The 20003-nt window shown below is 42.4% G+C and overlaps 1 protein-coding gene across 1 annotated transcript in view; it reads right to left on the reverse strand.

Moving 5' to 3' along the window:
- Nucleotides 1-18173, reverse strand: part of pole (polymerase (DNA directed), epsilon) — a 45588-nt gene extending 27415 nt beyond the window's left edge. The window contains exons 1-21 of the mRNA XM_063194822.1: nt 17722-18173; nt 17404-17539; nt 16992-17072; nt 16717-16761; nt 16526-16618; nt 15954-16108; nt 14839-14983; nt 14186-14266; nt 13500-13607; nt 12756-12866; nt 12128-12213; nt 11725-11844; nt 8979-9111; nt 6916-7029; nt 6180-6392; nt 4984-5091; nt 4753-4881; nt 3812-3914; nt 2577-2723; nt 1698-1843; nt 1176-1324 (exon numbers count right to left, since the gene is read on the reverse strand). Coding sequence (XP_063050892.1) covers nt 1176-1324; nt 1698-1843; nt 2577-2723; nt 3812-3914; nt 4753-4881; nt 4984-5091; nt 6180-6392; nt 6916-7029; nt 8979-9111; nt 11725-11844; nt 12128-12213; nt 12756-12866; nt 13500-13607; nt 14186-14266; nt 14839-14983; nt 15954-16108; nt 16526-16618; nt 16717-16761; nt 16992-17072; nt 17404-17539; nt 17722-17789 — 2471 coding nt within the window. The 5' untranslated portion in view covers nt 17790-18173. The remainder of the gene's footprint in view (nt 1-1175; nt 1325-1697; nt 1844-2576; nt 2724-3811; nt 3915-4752; nt 4882-4983; nt 5092-6179; nt 6393-6915; nt 7030-8978; nt 9112-11724; nt 11845-12127; nt 12214-12755; nt 12867-13499; nt 13608-14185; nt 14267-14838; nt 14984-15953; nt 16109-16525; nt 16619-16716; nt 16762-16991; nt 17073-17403; nt 17540-17721) is intronic.
- Between the last annotated feature and the right edge of the window lie 1830 nt (nt 18174-20003).

The raw sequence follows: 20003 nt of genomic DNA on the forward strand, positions 1-20003 counted from the left end.
CACTTCGTTACTCGCCCGATTTATGTTACATTTTACACGCATTTCCACCGCTTGCAACTTCACAACACTCGTGCTCACTTCGGATTGCATTAGCATCTGACAGCATCAAATAATACGCCACGAAGCTCGAGGACACTTTGAAGTAGCATATTGTATGAATGCATTCATCATGCATTCATGAAATTATATGCGTTAGCAAACACAAACCTAAACGAGAGGGCATGGCTAACATTAGGATAATAGAGCACAAGCAGGCTAGATGACGAGATACAAAGTTTGAAAACAATGCAGTCATTTTAAGACTTACACTTTCGACGAGTAAACTGGCACCACAGATATAGCTTCCACGCTTGATGAAATTTAACAAGTTTCACTTTCAACTGTGCTGCGGTCAGCCACACGCACTGTGATGGATGGGATTTAGCCTACTAAGTCAGACATCGCCATAGGGGGATCCGAACGATAGGGTCTGCTACCCCGGCGGGCCTGTCACTATCGAGTGCATTGTTTACCCCAGGCATGACTGACAGTCTCGAAACCTTGTTGCCGCCTTATAGTTATGAAACAATGTTTTTTTACGGAAGACTGTCCAGGCATCTATATTTTAATACATTGTGTCTGGGTGAAATTTAATGCCAGGCCTTTTCATATTTAATGCCACACCTCAAAAAATAGCTAAATTTAATGCTTTTCACGGCCTTAAATCACATGTTCTAAATTTAATGCTTTTTAATACTTTTTAATGCACCGCGGGGACCCTGCTGTTGACATCCTCTAATGCGTACCCTTTTCTCGTGACGTCGGGTTTCATTTTAACTCAAGACGATTAATCAATACATTTTTGACATTCCCCAATGCGTACCCTTAGCCGTAGAAGGAGTTGAGGATGCACTTGTGAGCCAGCTGATTGAAATATTTCCACTCTTCACACTCCTCTTCACACACACTTCGTAATGCCAATCTCACCTGGGTCTCTCGCCAGTTGAGTTGGCGCTTAATTGTGATTAATTTTAACTCAAGTCGATTAATCGATCAATTGTTGACATCTCTTCATACGTACCCTTTCCTCATGACATAGGGCCACAGGGCTCCAGACAAACACTTTCTTAACCCCGTAAGATAAAGTATCGATAAAGTAATAGTAGGTCTAACGGAGAGCCATGCGTATTGCGTACCCTTTCCTCATGACGTAGCCATAGAAGGAGTTGAGGATGCACTTGTGGGCCAGCTGCAGGGACTCGTAGAGGATCTCCATATTCTTGCAGCGCTTCACCTCCGCGGCGTCCCCGTTATCCTGAGCCTGGGACAACTTCTTCTTCCACACCTAGCGGGAATTTCAAGAATAATAGATTCAATCATTTGTCATTCTCTTCAGAACAATGTGGAACACCCAAGTGCTAATGCTCACTGCTTTGTTGAAGGACAATATGAATTTCCCCTTGGGGGTAAATAAAGTTTATATCTATCCATCTATCCATCCTTCTATCCATTCGTTCATCCATCCATCCATCCATCGATCAGCAAGTGATAAAGCTGGATTAGTTATTACAAAACAGGGGGCGCTGTGGCCCAGGTTCGAGTCTGGCCTGGGTCAGTTCCCAGCCTTCTCCCACTTGTTTCCCCATCATCTCTTCACAATTTCTATCAAATTAAGACATAAAAAGCCCCCTAAAAGATATTTTTAAAAGAAACAATACCTTGTGTAGTCCCTTAAACTCGTATCGGCGATCTCTGAAGGCTCGGACCGTGTCCACGTAGAAGGAGTTCTCCCTCTGACAGATGGTGGTCACTCGCTCCTCCAGCCGCGTCACATGCACCTTCTTATAGGCCCTCCTGCAGTAGTCTACACACCAAACCCATACCAGGAAAATATTATACTCAATATCCATATATTCAATCATTTTGCAATTGCCCTCTGAACATGTGGAACACCAACGTGTTAATATCACATGCACCTTCTTATAGGCCCTCCTGCAGTAGTCTAGTAGTAGACCAAACCCGTAGCACACCAGGAAAATAATAAACAAAATATCCATATATATTAATATCCATATATATTAAATATTCATGCACCTTCTTATAGGCCCTCCTGCAGTAGTCTAGTAGTAGACCAAACCCATACCAGGAAAATATTATACTAAATATACATATATATTAATATCCATATGGGTATATTAAATATACACATGCACCTTCTTATAGGCCCTCCTGCAGTAGTCTACACACCAAACCCATACCAGGAAAATAATCAACAAAATATCCATATATATTAAACATGCACCTTCTTATAGGCCCTCCTGCAGTAGTCTGTAGACCAAACCCATACCAGGAAAATAATAAACTAAATATCCATATATATTAAACATACATAGGGTTTTTACATTCAATAATTTTGCAGGCCTCTTCAGAAAATGAGCAACACCAACGTATTAATGGTCACTGCATTATGGAAGAACAATCCAACATAAATTTCCCCTTGGGGATAAATAAAGTTTCTCTGNCTGTCTGTCTGTCTGTCTGTCTGTCTGTCTGTCTGTCTGTCGAAGGGTGGAGAATGGTATTGGAGATATGCTGACCGCCGAGACGTTTCTTCTCGTGTCGGGCCTGCTCCTCTCGGTCGAGCTGGTGGAAGGCTCGCGGGCGGCCGTTGGGGAAGAGAGGAGGGAACTTCTCAGACTCCAGCTGCTGCTGGATACGATGAAACTCACTCCGACTCGCTGGCACTGAAAACACGCACACGCACACGCGCACACGCACACGCACACACGCACACACACAGACAGAGTGATTAAAAAACAGCTGAAATACAAAGTAAATATTCAACAATTTACCAGAAAATTTGCCAGAAGTCCACCATAAGTTTGGCACTAAATATGAAAAACTAAATATGAACAAATAATGCAGAAGGTTCACCACAGCCTCATTTTTCTTCATATTGGCTGTAATGAAAGTCAGAGCTCTTCTTTGAACATGGTAAGATACCATAGCTCATATTTGCATGCGCCACATATCAAATTATACCACCAAATAATACCGTCTGTAGTTTGCTGATATGGAGAACCTAAGTCGGTCACACTTTGACAGAAAGGAAACCATAACATTTGAAAAGAAACTATACATATTTCCACAGATCCATATTTGCACGTTATCAGGTCCTTCTCCCTCAGTGGGTTGCTGAGCAACTTCAGTGGGTTGCTAGGCAACCTGAGGAAATTAATTGTATTTAGAGATATCCAATTACCGGCTGATTGATTTGGACAAATTAATGCGTTAAACAAATTAACAATTAATTAACCCGTAAGCAAATACACCAAACACATTATTAAATTCCCATCCAACGTATTACCTACATAATTGTGCGTGTGTAACCACACGAAGGGTTTCCTCCGATGCATGTGTGCATACTGAATGCCAAAAAAGCCTTCCAGCATTTTATGCAATACATATGCACCCTACTATCAAGAGGACAAAAAGAAAAGACTTCAAATATTAAAAGCCTTCAGAGGATCTCAATTATTCAGTGCTCATTTCCTCAATGCTCGTTAATATTGGGCTGTGACTGGAGGACATAAATGACTTCGGTGCCGTTTCAACGTAACAGGATATTTTTATATGTGGGTATTTTTTTCTCCTGTTTAGGTGGAAACACATTAGGTGGATAAAAATAAAAACTCTATTGTAACATTTTAGCCCCCTAAATGGGATATTTTTAAAGCCGGATTTTTGATATGTGGCTCTGGCTACGTGGAGACAGAAGGCCAAAACCAATGCGTTTTCAAAAATAGCAGGTTAGGTGGAAACAGCTTCTTACTGATCTCTCCTCTCCACTGCCACGTCATCCTCCTCTGACAGGTAGCTCCCGGCTTGTTGAAGTCACAGGCCGCACAGGTCGCCTCGTCCACCATGGCAGAGGGCTGTTAACATTGGAAAGACAAAAAACATAATCAATCAAGTACTATCTCTTTTGGGGTACAAGTGGGACTCTACACATGATCCCTCAGCTTGCAGGTGCATCACAGTGGGGCCCCGTTTATACTGCGGGTCATTGGCCCAGGAACTTAGGCCCAGAAACTTAAGCCCAGGAACTTAGGCCCAGAAACTTAAGCCCAGGAACTTAGGCCCAGAAACTTAAGCCCTGGGCTTAAAGCCCAGGGCCAGAGTTCCTAGTGTGTTTATACTTCGTAGGCCTGTATCTAAGGGCCAACGTAGAGGCCATAGAAACAGATATAGCAAACACCGTGCTGCATATAATAAAAACTTAAAAACTAAGCTGCAGTGTGCTCCAGCCTCTACTGTTCGGCATCTTTTTTAAGGCTTAATGCCTTTATTTAGGATAGGACCGTGTGAGAGGGTGACAAGAAACAAGTGTGAGAGAGAGATATGGGGAAAAGACCGGCAAAGCACCTCAGACCGTGATCGAACCCAAGTCGCCAGCGCAATGGTATGGCATCTTAGCTCATTGAGCCACCACCACACCACCACCCCAATCAAGTACTATCTTGACAGAGTTGAAGAAAGTCCTTTTGCACAACCCTTCAGCAACACGGGTGCAAGTGTAAGGCAGAGAATGAGAACACAGGTTTTCGGGCTACGTCATTAAGGAGCGAAACACAGTGAATCGAGCTCCTGAAAATGTAACTGTAAAACCCAGCAGAACTATTACAATAGCTAGTGAGGACTGTACAGTTCCTTTATAATTACACTTTGTGATCGACATATAACCGTCCGAGATGTTCACCAAAAGGTATTTACCTGCAGCCGATTTGTCAAGATGATGTTGGGGTACATAGCCCCCACGTCAAGATGGTAGATGAGAGGGCATTCGATTCTGTTGGGAACTTCTTTGAGGGAGATCAACTTCTTTTTGATCTCATCACACACCTAAAGAAACGGGGCCATCAGCTTTGGCGTGTAGATATATTGCTATATTGCTGAAACAGAGCAAGTGAAAACACGAAAAGGAATACCAGCACAATTTTTCACCTCGTTAAAGTTTGTGACTTGCTCTAACGGAATATTCTCCTCTTCCTCGATAGCATGACGAAGAGTTCTCTCAACCCTCTGAAGGAGAAAGTCAAACGCTGCCGGGTTCTGCAGATTCAAACAAAAAAAACCCATAAATGAGATCATTAGTAATTAATAATAAAACCATATATTTAATAATAACACATTTCTTCCCACTCTTCGCACTGATGAGAGAATTAGAGATGCACCGGATCCTGATTTTTAGGATCCTGCCGAATACGGGATCCACTGCTTAAGATCCTGCGGGATACCGGATCCTACGAAAGGGTTGAAACACATAGCCTACTCACACACGTTGGCTCAAACTATTTTGACTGAAAAGCCTCGGCTACCGGATCCTGGATCCTGGAACCGGATCCGGATCCTGTGAAAAACCCTATTATCCTGCCGGATCCGGAACCGGATCTTGGATCCGGTGCATCTCTAGAGAGAATTAAATTCACGAGTTTATGACAGTTAAACATGAAGAACAACGAGACATCGAAGCACAAGCGAAACGCGATTTTCACTGAAATAAAAGAACAGCAAAATTAAGTCCACCAGTGCGAGGTGATTCTTCTCCTGTTCTCCTGTAATTACAACACTATTAGTATAATATTACAAAGTTGCAATATCATGCCGCTCGTGTTGTAAAAGTACTGCTTGAAAAAAATTAACTTGAAAAATTAAAGAAAAAAGCAACGGGAGCAGTGTGCGGACGGACATTCATCTTTTTGTTCATAGTTTTGACTTTCTTTATCCTGCACCTGCGTCTTGGATGTGCGCACCACAACTTTAAAGGGACACTGTGCAGGAAATGGTCAAAAAAGGTACTGCAACTATGCTGTTCATTGAAACTGGGCTGCCTATTGCCAAATTTGATCTTTACATGAAAGTTGACTTAGTAATAAACTTATATTTTCTAGTATGGTCCAAGTACAATCATTTTTGCAGCTAAAAATGGCTATTTTTGGAAATTCAAAATGGTGGGCCATGGAGAAGATCGCCCTTTTCATGTATGAAAAGTGCAATTTTTCCAGTCATAATGAATACTTAGAATTTGATGGTGGTGGTAAGTATTCATGAAAAAGGTGACATTAACAACAAGGTGAAATAAACAACTAAACATCTCACATAGTGTCCCTTTAATTGACATTATAATTAAAGTGAAATACCATTTTAAATCGGCATGGGATGTCGCTTCGGAAGACGCCGGACTCCAGGGCCTCCACGTGGCCCCCCACGTACGTCTCCGAGTCCATGACGTGGCCGTCGTCCGTCAGCTTGTTGAAGACCTGCTCCTGCTTGTTGGGGAACACGATGTTGGCGTGGAAGGCCTGCACCATCAGCAAGGCTTCGCACAGCGTTCCAGAGCCCTTGCGGAGAACCTGTACACGCGCATGCACACACACACATACAAGAAAAAAAGGAAAATGCAATGGTTGTTTAATTTCAATGAAAAATTACAAAAAATTAAAAATAAATAACTGAACGGTCTTCAAAAACTACTTTCATAAAAAGAGGGGTTACATGCGCTGGAACATTTTTTTTTTAATGTTGTATAAATGGCTTATTAACCCCTTAAAGGAGGGGTTGCAGGTATGACATCACGTTTGGGGAACTCCCCCAGGATTCCAAGGTTCTACATAGAGGAGCCCCACAAGTGATGTCATAATAGTACATATTCTTAATGTTTAACCTGCAACCCCTTAAGACACAGCCCCTGCTATAAATTAGCAGTTTCCAGAATGGCAATGCCCAAAGGTGTCATGTTATTACTGAAGGCCCTGTGCACTGTCTTGGTGGTGTAGTACTGTGGTAGCAACATTTGCTCAGTGACTATTACAAAGTTCCAGTGGTGGAACGGTGTGTTTTATGGGGCTACATGACGATGTCCGATCGTGTGGTTACCTCATCGGGTTCCATTGGGATGATGGTGCAGAGGGCGAAGATGAATGGATGGACGTATTTCATGTAGAGGTAATATGTGGCCACGGCATCTGATACAGAGTATGTCGCCAGCGTCTGTAGGGGAAAAAAAGGGATTTATCCTTCTTTAAAAATACAGTAGATCCTTTAGAGTTCATCTAATCTGTCAAGATAACGATCAATCAATCAAAGCATCCATTAAAAGTTACACTGCCTTTGGTTTAGTAATTTTCAAATACATATTAGACTATTGCACTGTGGTTTACGAAGTAAACGTTGCTAGACAAACCTACTGGCTGTGAGTTAAGTTTTCAAATATACATACCGTATTAGCCCGAATATAAGACGATCCTGATTATAAGACGACCCCCCATTTTCAGGCTCATGTTTTGGGGAAAAAAGTTTTTTGAAGACTTAATTTTGTTTCACATTTGAAACTTTTCTCAAAATGCAGTTTTTAATTTGTTGGAAAATCTGAGGCTTTTTACAAAGAACAAATTTCACAATATAATTTTCATGGAATTTCCATGATATAAGACCACATATGGCTACTCATGGCTACTTTTCCTTTCTTTACTCACTTCACCTGTCAAGCGCCAATAGGCACCGTAACAGGCTACAGCCGTCTGGGCCCGCCTGTTTAAAGTGCGACGCAACATAGCCTACATTCAGTCTGCGCCAGCCAGGCAGGCAACAAGTCCAGTAGAGATAGGCAATCTATTGTGCAATGCACAGATTTTGCGAAATGCTTCGTTGACAGCAATATCTAACCAGCAGCCGTCTCGCCAAATCGCCGTTCATTTTATGCATCCAAAGTTTTCCGTTGGACTGTAGAAACCGAACGTGACCAAAGGCAGATTGACGCATTGCACTTGAAACCCATGCGCTGCCTATCAGGACCACGTTGACATTAAAAGTCCGATTGATATTCATTTCGTACCAAGGGTAAAACTCCTAGTGATTTTATATGAACAAGACAATCTCTTGCCCTAACCATTATTCTGTGTTGTTGCATCGTTGCGAGGCATATCGTCGCTTTGTCACGCACACACAGATGACCATTGATTGGCTTATGACAGCATCCAAAACTTAGCCTACAGGTTGTTCGTCAAATCACCCTTCATTTCTTTAGTTCTAGTGGCGTTATCGGCTGACCAGAGAGAACGACCAAAGCTTTCCTGATGAGACTGTAAAACCAAACACAAATAAAAGCAGAGCAACAAGCCGCGATTGACTTGTGTTTTTCCCCTTGCACTGTCGTCCGCATCGCGTTGACATTGACAGTTGATAGACGTGCGCTGCAACTGTCATAACGAAACAAGCATCTGCAAATTTGATATGGATCTCTTAACCCATCCATTATTGAGTTTTGTGGCATTGTTGTGAAGCATAGGCTAATGGCCGAATTCAGGTTAAGTTTAAAAAAAATAAAATAAAATTAAACTTTTTTCTCTAGCGCGCGGAAATAAGACGACCCCCCTTTTTAGAGTACTATTTTTAGAACAAAAACCACGTCTTATATTCGGGCCAATACGGTAAATGCTGATGCACTTCTTCAAACACTGATGCAACACAGGTCTCAGACCAATTATAAATGAAGAGTTTTGTTGCAAAATGACGCAAACGCCATTTTTTGACTTTTATTTGCATTTTATTATTGCAAATGACTGTACTGAGCTACCCATGCGTAAATTCTTGCCATTCAAATATTTTGAGATGCATTTGGCTATGCAATGCAATACCCAATACAAAAAAATGTCAATTTCTCAAAATGGATATATGTTAAACTTGGATTTTTTTTCCGCACACCTCAGCTGGCAGGTGTGTCGCAGATGGCCCATTCCATGGGTCACTCAGCAAACCTGATGAAGGTCTAGTACTGAAACGTCGTTCATTAAAGAAAACAATGAAATGGTCAGTGTGCGGTTTCTTCAAGTTGTTTGCCAAAATGGATATACGTCATTTTGTAACGAAGCTCTTCAAATTGAACTGTGAAATACAAATAGAATTGTGAAATGCCCCCCGTCTCCTGTCCCATGGTGCACCTGTGGTTCCTCGGTGGCCATGCGGCACATCTCCTCCGGGTCCAGCTCTACCGGGTCATAGCTCAGCTTGGCCTTCGCCGCCGCCTTCAGGTTGTGACTGCCCACAGGCAGGTAGCTGTCTCTCTTCACCCACCTGGAAGTGTACAGAGCAAAGATTTAAAAGAAGAAAGAAAATCTGCACACTGTTACTGCTCACTGATTTATTCAACACAACGTTTCGACCTCAGGCAGTCTTCGTCAGGTGTATAGGTTGACGAAGACTGCCTGAGGTCGAAACGTTGTGTTGAATAAATCGGTGAGCATTAACAGTGTGTGGATTTTCTTTCTTCTCCTACGCGTCTTTGTTTGATCCAGCACCTGTTCTACTGGATGTGCGCGCTAGCCTAGCGCAGCCAGACCTGTACAGCAAAAAGCTGTACCAGGGTCTAGGAGGGCTGGGCGGCAGTGTGGGCGGGATAAACGGTTGCTTTAGCACTCAACGTCACGCAATAGGATGGTGGAACAACCAATCCCCACACATTTCTGTGTAACGTCACAGATGTCTTTCACAACGTACACGCGACACGCCCCTTTGTAGGTGCAGTGGCAACTTCGAGCCGTCGTAGCAGTGAATTCGTGTGATGACCACAGCCACAAACAAGTTTCCTAATAAATCGTGTTTTCACTTATACAGTTCAAAAATGCATCGTTTTCAACCACATGGCCCTCCTTGATCAATCAGCGAAATGTTGAGCAATTTGGGGCTTGTTAAATGGTTATATTTATGATTGTTGTCAACATGGCATGTTCGGTGTTAGCTAGCTAGCTGTATACCCATAACTAATACATGGCTAGCCGCTAGCTCGGTAGACTAGGTGTCATTCCCATCTATTTAGTAAGCGACTTACAGACTTTCAAAGCTCCCAAATGTCTCGTTTTTAATGACATGGATCTTATTAGAATTTGGGGCAGGCATATAATACAAGGCTGGATACCTAGCTCTGTTATTGACGACAGGTTAGCTAGCCACTAGCGAGGGCCTCTTTGTAGGTGAAGCGGCAACTTCCAGCCGTCGTAGCAGTGAAAGCGTGTGATGACCACAGCCACAAACAAGTTTCCTAATAAATCGTGTTTTCACTTATACAGTTCAAAAATGCCTCGTTTTCAACCACATGGCCCTCTTTGATCAATCAGCGAAATGTCGAGCAATTTGGGGCTTGTTAAATGGTTATATTTATGATTGTTGTCAACATGGCATGTTCGGTGTTAGCTAGCTGTATACCCATAACTTTCCCTGATTGTCGCTCCCAACGCAGGACGCTCCCCGGTCAGCTCGCTCCCACTAGCCAGACTATCGATCCCATCTATTTAGTAAGCTACTCAAAGACTTTCAAAGCTCCCAAATGTCTCGTTTTTAATGGCATGTGTCTTATTAGAAATTGGGGCCGCAATTTCATTCTACACCTACAGTAGTGGTCTGTTAGCGTGTGACTATCTGGTTCTGTAAAATGCTCAAATTAGCTTACCGAGCTAGTTTAAAACATCGAATGATCAAATAGTAATGTGTTGTGATCTATTTGTGTCCGATAAGTTCATGGTGTATTATTACATCAATCCATGTCAGCCACGAAATGTATTATCATCCAGGCTTTTTAAATTAAGTAAACACTTTCGTGCTGTACGTAGCACGGACGGACACCATGCTTCTTCTTAGAAAGTTTCCTGTTTACTAGGTAGCCCGGCCCCCCTCGCGATTTGATTGGCCCTGTCATCGGATAACTTTCAGCCTCGCAAAACGACCGGGGTCCGCTAGACTGCCCCCGGGACCAAATTCAATTTGCGGTCGCTAGTGGGGCGTCTAGATTTTTAGGCTATGTGCGCGCATCACCTACACTACTTTTAGAGCAAAGATTTACCCAATATGCACACTTTCCATATTCCATTTCCAATTTCCAATATGCACACTTGAGTCCTCGACTTGTGCTTGTGGCCTCGTACCAGGAAGTAAGATGACGTGATGACATCACTGACAACAGCTTTGTATTTCAATATCTTGCAAAAGCTGAATTGTAAAGTAATTTTCTCATCTGCGAACTGGATGGTGAATAAAGAATAGTACACCAAAAATTCTTGTGGCTAGGCTGACATCTGGGAAACTTTATTGTTTTTTATCCATGGAGGCAGGGCCAGGAGGCAGGGCAAGGCCAGAAGCACAAGTGGAGGACGAAGACCTGCATATTGGGATGCACTCAATATCTCAGAGATCAAGAAATACATGCATGTCCATGCCTGAAATTGAAAGTTTGGATGTCATTATGTACAAGCAAATCCACAGGGATATTGTTGCGCTCAAGATCTACAGGAAAGTAAACAGGTGTGTGGACTCAAACGGAGCAGTTCAATGCGAGAGCAGGTTTGCACACTGGAAAAAGACACTGTGGTCAAGCACAAGGAGTCACTCTGCTCTCAGAACAAGTCCGACAGGCGGACAACAGATGCGTCCGTCTATGCCAGTGGTTCTCAACCTTTTTTATTCAACTCTGCCGCCTTATGGACAAAAGAGGGAATCACAATTCAGAAACGCATAAAGGACGGACCAACGGACGGACAAAGCCTCTTATAGAGATGCGTGAGACGCATTTAAAAAGGATTAAAAAACGCCTTGTGCTTCACCATAGTGTCTTTTTCCAGTGTGTGAACCTGCTCTGACCAAGGAACATTAGAAAAATTCAGATCAGAAAGTGAATTAAGCCAGCGTGGCAGCAACCTGAGGCAGTCCATGTGGATGGCTTGGCTGGACTTGTACTCTCCCTGGCTGTCCTTCTGGAAGCCTATCTGTTGGTGCATGCTCAGACCGTGGTGTGCGGCACGCGTCTCCACAAAGGGCCTGAGGATGGACATAAGACATTAAACATAAATACCAACCAGCAGCTATGAATTTAAAAAATAATATAGATTTTAATAAATCCTTTATTTAATCAGGATTGTCCCATTGAAACCAAGTGTCTCTTGCCAGGGATTCCTAGTCAAAATGGCAACCAAAAAAAAGTTCCAGAAGCAGACAACACATTAACACATACTAAGGAAAATACATTTGTACAAAAACATCAACAATAAGGGGGGAAAAAACAGAGTGACAATTGCAGGAATAAAGAGCAGGGCTCACTCACCAGTCAAAGAAGTCTCCGTTGTAGGTGACAAAGATGTTGGGCTGCGTCTCATGGACATGCTCAAAAAACCTCTGAATCAAAGCAGCCTGAGGAGAAAGAGGTGTTTTAAAACCAAATAAGGAGGTGCCAAGAGGACTTTTTAATGGACACACAAAGGACAGGGATAAGAGTAGGGCTCTAAATTAACAACAGCCAACAGGCCAAATGCTGGTGAAGTTTCTGTTTGGCTGGTAGAAAGACCAACGTACTAGCCATGTTGACTCATTAGTGAGTGTGTGTTTGACTGGTGAGATCAACATCTACTAGCCATTTTGGCTGGTGACCAAAAAAAGTTAATTTAGGGCCCTGGATAAATGGCAAAAAAATTGGTTAGCAACTTCTGTCTCCTCTTAACTAGCTTTTGGGAAGATAGTGAACCCTGTACTGATCCAAATGTGCTGGTTGGTGTCATGCATGACAGTCTTCTGAACAACTGTGTGAGTGTGTGCAAGTGTAAGCCATTTTGGATAGTGGCTTTCACGACTCACTAGCCATTCAGCCTTTTCCGTAATAACAACTATAGTTTTTCTGTGAACAAAAACACCACTGTATATAATTGCAGGTGCTTTCACCAGTTACAATGACTTACTTCGTCAGGCTCATTGAAGACTGTGAAGGGCCCCTCATACTCTGGTTTGGGGGTGAACTCAAAGTCCTCGATGTCCTCTGAGACAATCTCTCTGTTCGTAATGAGAAAGCCCTGAACAAAACAAGCAACATAGAATCAGTTTCACTGCCCAAATACAGTACACCCATGAATACAAGGAATTTGACATGGGTAAGACTGTTAGTACTATGAACAGCCGTGTCGTAATTGTTAGGGAATTAAGCTGTAGATCACAAGGTTGCAGGTTCAATCCCCATCCTAACAAATCCCTTCCTCCCTGTACGGCTGAAGTGCCCCTTGAGCCAACAGTGCCACAGGGACTGTAACCAATACCCTTCAATTTCTGTAAATCGTGTTGGATAAAAGCAAAGTGTCACATAATGTGCACCCAAAAAACATACACAGAAGGTATACAGGTACACTTCCTTTGACTTCGTATGTTTTCATTTGTTCCAATCTCATGGCGCGCCAGGTTTGCCATGCCTGGGCCGGATCTGGCCCTCGGGCCGCCATAATTACGGCCATGATGGCCCTGCCGTGGCCAACCGGTAGGGTACTCGTCTGCCCTCCCTGTGGCCGACCCAGGTTCGATTCCCGGCCCAGGTCCTTTGCTGACCCCTCCCCAGCTCTCCCCATTCGCTTCCTGTCCTACCTCTCAAATGGTCCTATCATCAATAAAGTCGTAAAAGACAAAAAAAATTATCTTTATTATGGCCATGCACTGACCTGTCCATCGATCATGTAGGAGATCATCATGATCTGGTCTGACTCTGCATCTGGGAACTTGAGGGGCAGCTTGGTCGTCTCGATGTCAAACGCCAGCACAACTGGATCCTGTGGAACAAATACAGTGTAAATAAATAGACAGTAGTGCTAGAAAAAAAAAAAAATACTGCATACATGCATACTGCAACATTTTTATTTTTAAAATGAGATCAGCAAAATAATAATTGCTAAGCATGAATTTAAAAAAAAGAAAAACAATCACTGTCTGTTATCATTAATTATTATTTCAATTATTGCAATTATGTACTTCATAATCTGAAAGTAAAGAAAGCTCCCGCACACTGTTCACATTTGCATGGTTTAATGCAACGTTTTGGTCCACTGACCTTCTTCAAGCAATTCAAACCTTTTTTGAATTGCTTGAAGAAGGTCAGTAGACCGAAACGTTGCATTAAACCATGCAAATGTGAACAGTGTGCAGGAGCTTTCTTTGCTTTAATGTTGGTGATCTAGGGGTTCCACTCCTACGCACCTGACCAAGGAGGTGTGCAAGAATTCTCCACTTACTATCTTCATAATCTTAAAAGTAGCCCACGGTCCTGTGCCCAATTTTTGTCCTCAAGTCCTTCAGCCCTTTCATTGACAAGTGTGGAGAGAGAAATAAAACACTTGCAACTGCAACTTACTGGACGTTCCACAAGGTCGTCCCTCCGTACGATCTCAGGAGGGTAGGCGCTGCCTCGGTACCGCACATTGTACCAGTGAGCCTGAAAAGGGCACGCACACACACACGCACACACACACACACACACACACACACACACACACACACACACACACACACACACACACTAACTGAGTTAAGGTGGCTCACCTGCACCATATAAGGGTCATTTCCCATGGCGACCCAGGGCCGGCCTGGGTCATTTACCAACCCCTCCCCTGCCTCTCTCTCCAACAACTTTACGGTATCTTTTCACCTTCACGTCAGAAATACAAAAATCCCCCAAAAATGTACTTCAACAAAAAATAAAGAGGATTGAACTGAGGTGTTAGTTTACCACATGGATCTGCAGGTCGTAGGACAGGCAGAAAAAAATATATTAGCTAAAAATATACTTTAAAGCCCCTTTAATGCACGCCGTACCTCCAGCAGCACGCTGTAATAGTCATCCAAATGTTAAGTACCAAAGTACTACATACTAGTATGACATAACACAGGACCTTAAGTAATGTGCTACAATTTGGTCATTGACATCCTGGTAACAGCAACTCTATAACGCTGTGTCTTAACGGGTTAACAGGAAAAAAATAGGAATGATCAGAGGTGTTAGTTTACCACATGGATCTGCAGGTCGATGGAGAGGCGGACGTGGTAGGGCACGTCATACTCCCTCATGTCCACGATGTTGTCCATCTGATCGGACATCTTCTTAGACGGCCCGTCCTCTTCCCCGGCCATCACATTTCCTCCAGCCAACGCACTGAGCCACAACACAGAAGACAGTATGATTACTGGGGCATCCGTGGCCTCGTGGTCAAGGTCTGCAAATGAGCATTGAATCGTATGATTTCCGATCGAATCCCACCCTTCCACGTTAATTCTGAGCTCAATTATGAGTGTGGAATTGCTATGCAGTTCTAAAATGGACTGCAAATGGTAAATAGACTGCATTTACATAGCGCTTTAATTTCTACTCCTTTGAGCACCCAAAGCGCTTTGCATTGTATACCTCACATTCACCCATTCAGACACCGGTGGCAGGATACCATGATACTCATCCCGCATGAGCTCTGTTTAAAGCCGGGCATACACTGTGCAATATTTTCACTCGTGGGTCTTAAGCTTCTGCTCACACTGCACGATGGAATTTCACTGTTTAAAAGTTCACAGCTCACGACTCACGTCCTCACACTACACGAGCCGACAGGCGGATGCGAGCGAAATGCTTCCACTGTACGACGCGACAGGCATGTTTCCCCGGTCTGCAGAAGAGGGAACATGCGCACCTGAGGTGGAGATGAGGTCACGCTCAACAGCGAATCGCACGGCCCTATTAATTTGTGCATGTGAAGTGTCAAATCGGGTCATAGCACTGCTTTAACTGTGCGATTTACGCACGAGCCATGACCAGAATTTCAAACCGTTTTGATTTTCTTGCGGCCCTGCGATTGCGCGATCGTGAGGCAAAATCACTTGTCGTTACCCCATGTACACTGCACAATGCGAGACTCACGATTGACCTGCGAATGAGCAAGAAATCGGCCAGACTCTCAAAACGTCGTGCGATTCCCAAATCGGGGCAAAAGTCGCACAGTGTAAGCCCAGCTTTAAGCATCCCAGGATAGAGGCCAGCTAACATGTCAAAAATGCATATTGCACCAAGCACTCGACAAACTCGTGAACCAGTGATATCAGAGGATAGAGCATGCAGTTGTATGAGTAGCGGGTACCTGGACAACATGCTCGTGTAGGCCTCGTTGGACTTCTCCCTTTCTCGATTCTTGCGAACAGCTGGAGATATTTCTCTCTTGACTTTAATCAGATCGTCCACTGTGCTGAACGACAGCTTGATATAATTTCGCTTCAGGCCCACCAGATGGTTTGCCTGAAAAGTGGGACAACAGAAATTTAATTTCAATTACATTTATCCCTTACTTAGCCAGGATTGTCCCATTGAGAAAAAGTGTATCTTCTGCTAGGAGTCCTGGACAATATGCATGTGAATTTTGAAGGTGTTTTGTTGTTTTGTTTTTTTTACAGGTAGAGACAGGCTACAAGGTGGAAAATAATAGATGTTAATATTGTTGCTAATAAAACAGTTATACAGTAAACGTTCTTACTCAGCTGTAAAATGTAAGAAACTGTAATGTGTCCATTATTTTCAAAGTACATACATACAGAAAAATTGCACTGTGCCTCAACATTTTAATAGCATGTGTGAATACTGCATGAAATGGACTTCAAAACAATTCACAAAGACTGCCATTGTAGACCATTTATAATAGTGTCATAACAATGTTACCAGGTCCAAGTCCTCTTTGGGACAGACTTCCAGCTTGGCTATTTTCCCCTGAAACTTCTTTGACAGGTATGAGATGACTTCTCGCTCGCAGTTCTGTGCAATGCAAATAGACAAACAAATCAACTCATCATACAAATCAAGTCTGATTCAGTAAAATGTCTGACGGCCAATTGCTTTCAGAATACACATACCTTTCGAACGGCAACATAGAAGTAAGGCTTGAATGGCAGGGCAACCTGTTAGAAAGTGTTACAAGAAAGCATTTAAGAATATATGAAAGTAACTCACAAGTATATACAATTATATTCCATCTGTAACTTGTCTGTCTTTTGTAATTCACCTTGGATAAAACCATCATCTTTGTGTAATGTAATATAATATATGGACTGTGAAGAATGAACATGTAATCCTGATGCACAGATTTCTTTCATAAATAAAGCTGAAATGAAAAAAAGAACCGGCTGACCTTAAACCTGCTTCCATCCTCCTGAATGAAGTAATAATCAACAGCACTTATCATCCGCTTGTCATCGTCCAATATCTCTGTCTATTATGGTGAAAACACAACACAACATAACACTTATATGTAAAATACATATTACGTGAGCATCAAAGACAATATTAACCAACATTATGCTTTTAAACGTCCCTATAGACATACTTTAGGTAAAGATAGACAATGACATAGACATGGTAGATATATCCATGCAATGTCACAGTCTATGTCTATACCTAATGTATGTCTGTGTATGCAATGGGAGAGTAAGATACTTGATTTCAATTCTTTGTATGACCAGTGCATGAAAAAAAAAAAATAACAATAAGGCAGACTTGACTTCTATCCAACTCCAGACATGACATGACATGAAATGCCATACCGGGTGCATGTTGATCAGCCAGCCCGTCTTCTCTCCGGGTTCCTTCATCCTGTCAAAGCCGAATCGAGCGTCCATCTCGTCGGTGAACTGACTGCGCTCAATCCGCTTGGCGGCCGACTGTCCTGACATGTCATCTCTACAGGAGCGGACACAACAATCAGACGAGTCGAGTGCTTAGTGATCAATATAGACTGGCTCATTGGTAACAGTGCAAACAGTGAATGAAAACCACGTTGTTAATAGGCTACGATAATACTGCATCGTATTGCAAAGGAGAAAGTTAGGAAAGTGGTTTGACAAACTTGTTGGGGAACTTACTGTTGGTTTTCCTGGTCTCCTCCTCCTCCTCTCTCTGATCTGTACCTTCCACTGTTTTGTAGAACCATCTTAGACGATTTATGGCACACTCCTTTCCTTGAGATATATTGTTGCAGCAAGGATAAAGAACACAATTCTATCAAAGATACAACCACTTCAGTTCAGTGGTTAGCGTAAAGGATGTTTTCAAATGTCCAACCACTAGTGACAAACAACTACCAGGCTGTCTGTGGTGGTGGCTTCCGACAGCTGAATGCTAAGTTAGCTGAAGAGAAGATTTCAATTTCAATTTCCCTTCGATTCATCCACTATCGCAGTACAGTCGTCTTGAAGTGTTCTCCTGCAGCTCCAAAAAACATAGCTGTACAGTGAGCATAGATTCCCGGGTCTACATTAAAAAAGCAAACATTTTAGCCATTGTCAGCTCATTTCATGTTGACAACACTCATGGACTGAAGTCGGAATTTGGCGCGTTCTCGAATTGCCGCGAGAGCTGACAACTTCCGCGGGAGTCTAGCTCCGCCCACATTCCCTTATTTGTTTTGACTGGGATAGTCACAGTTCTGTCTCCGGTTCTTGGGTTTATTGAATTTGGGGGAGTAAGGATTAAATAACACTACCTAAAACTAGATGAAAATGAATACAAAATAATTTACGAAACGAAAATGTATGAAATAATGTCATATGTTATTATTATTATTATTATTACTACCATTATTATTATTATTATTATTATTATTATTATTATTATTATTATTATTATTATAATATATCATCAGGGCCGCCGACAGCTTTGGCTGGGCCCAGGACAAAGTCCTCTGAAAGGGCCCCCACCCAATACATTCAATGTAATTATGGGCCCCTCAATCTCCCTGGGCCTGGGACAATTGACCCCTTTGTCCCCCCTTGTTGGCTTCCCTGTATATCATCATCATCATCATCATCATCATCATCATCATCACCATTATCATTATTATTATTATTATTATTATTAGGCTATTGGTGGTGGTGTTGCTGCTGCTGCTGCTGCTGTTACTGTTGGGCGGTCTGCATAGTTGAGAATGACATATTTTGCCATAGGCCAACATTATTTGAGGGGATGAACTGTCAGTATGATGAATGGTCAATAATCATACAAGTAATTTTCTCACTTGTGAAAGACCACTGTAGGCTACCAGCTCTCCCAGCTTTAGCGTCACTATAGTGTCACTTTCTAAATATACAGTACAGGCCAAAAGAGTGGACTCGCCTTCTCATTTAATTAATTCTCTTTATTTTTGTGGCTATTTACAGAACTTAGTACATTTTCAGGGAGGGCATCAAAACTGTGAATTAGCACATGTATGATTATGTGCGTAACAAAAAAATTAAAATATATAAAAAATAAAAACCATTATTAAAAAAATATAAAAAATGCCAAACAGTGACATCAACATAGCAAAACTGAGGGGTCCACATGTTTCAAAAAGCTTATTTTTCTGTCTATTTTCAAGTAAAAATAACCAGTCAGTCGAGTCAATTTTAATTGATACAAGCAATATAAGAGAGATTTTCTTGATCTGATAATGGGTCACTTGGTCAGCATAGCTGGTTATCCAGGTGAAACAGTGATACAAAAAGTAAAAGTAAAAGTGAAAAACCCTGCCACAGATTCCCTCCAACACAGGTTTGACCTCTCCAAGTAACTGGCTATGACTCAATATCAGATCAAGAAAATGTCTGTAAAATGCTTGTATTGGCAAGTGTTTAAAGCTAGGTTTAGGTCTCAAAATTCTAGTTCTACAATTCTAGTGAGTTATTGGAGGACTTTAATGTTCAATTAGGATTGACATGACTGACTGGGCATTTTTATTTGAAAATAGACAAAAAATAAGCTTATTGAAATGTGGGGCCATCATTTGTGCCGTGTTGCCGTCAGGTGGATAGACAGCTGACATTGCTGTTGCACAACTGCTAGAATCATATTTTTTTGGTAAGCTACTAAGCACATAATTCTCCATGTGTTCAAGCACAGTTTTGATGCCCTGCACGAAAATACACAATGAAAATCCTCGAAAATAAAGAGAATGCAAGAATGGTAAGGTTGAAAAGTGGGTCTTCGGTTGCTGAAAATGTGTCAATTCCTAATTCATTAACTTTAGGGATGGGTAGACTGGGTAGTCATGGGTAAGCGGTTAGGGCATCAGATTTGTATCCCAAAGGTTGCTGGTTCGACTCCCGACCCGCCAGGATGGTGGGGGGAGTAATTAACCAGTGGTCTCCCCCATCCTCCTCCATGACTC

The sequence above is a fragment of the Engraulis encrasicolus genome, chromosome 3 (assembly GCF_034702125.1).
Source record: "Engraulis encrasicolus isolate BLACKSEA-1 chromosome 3, IST_EnEncr_1.0, whole genome shotgun sequence".
NCBI lineage: Eukaryota > Metazoa > Chordata > Actinopteri > Clupeiformes > Engraulidae > Engraulis > Engraulis encrasicolus.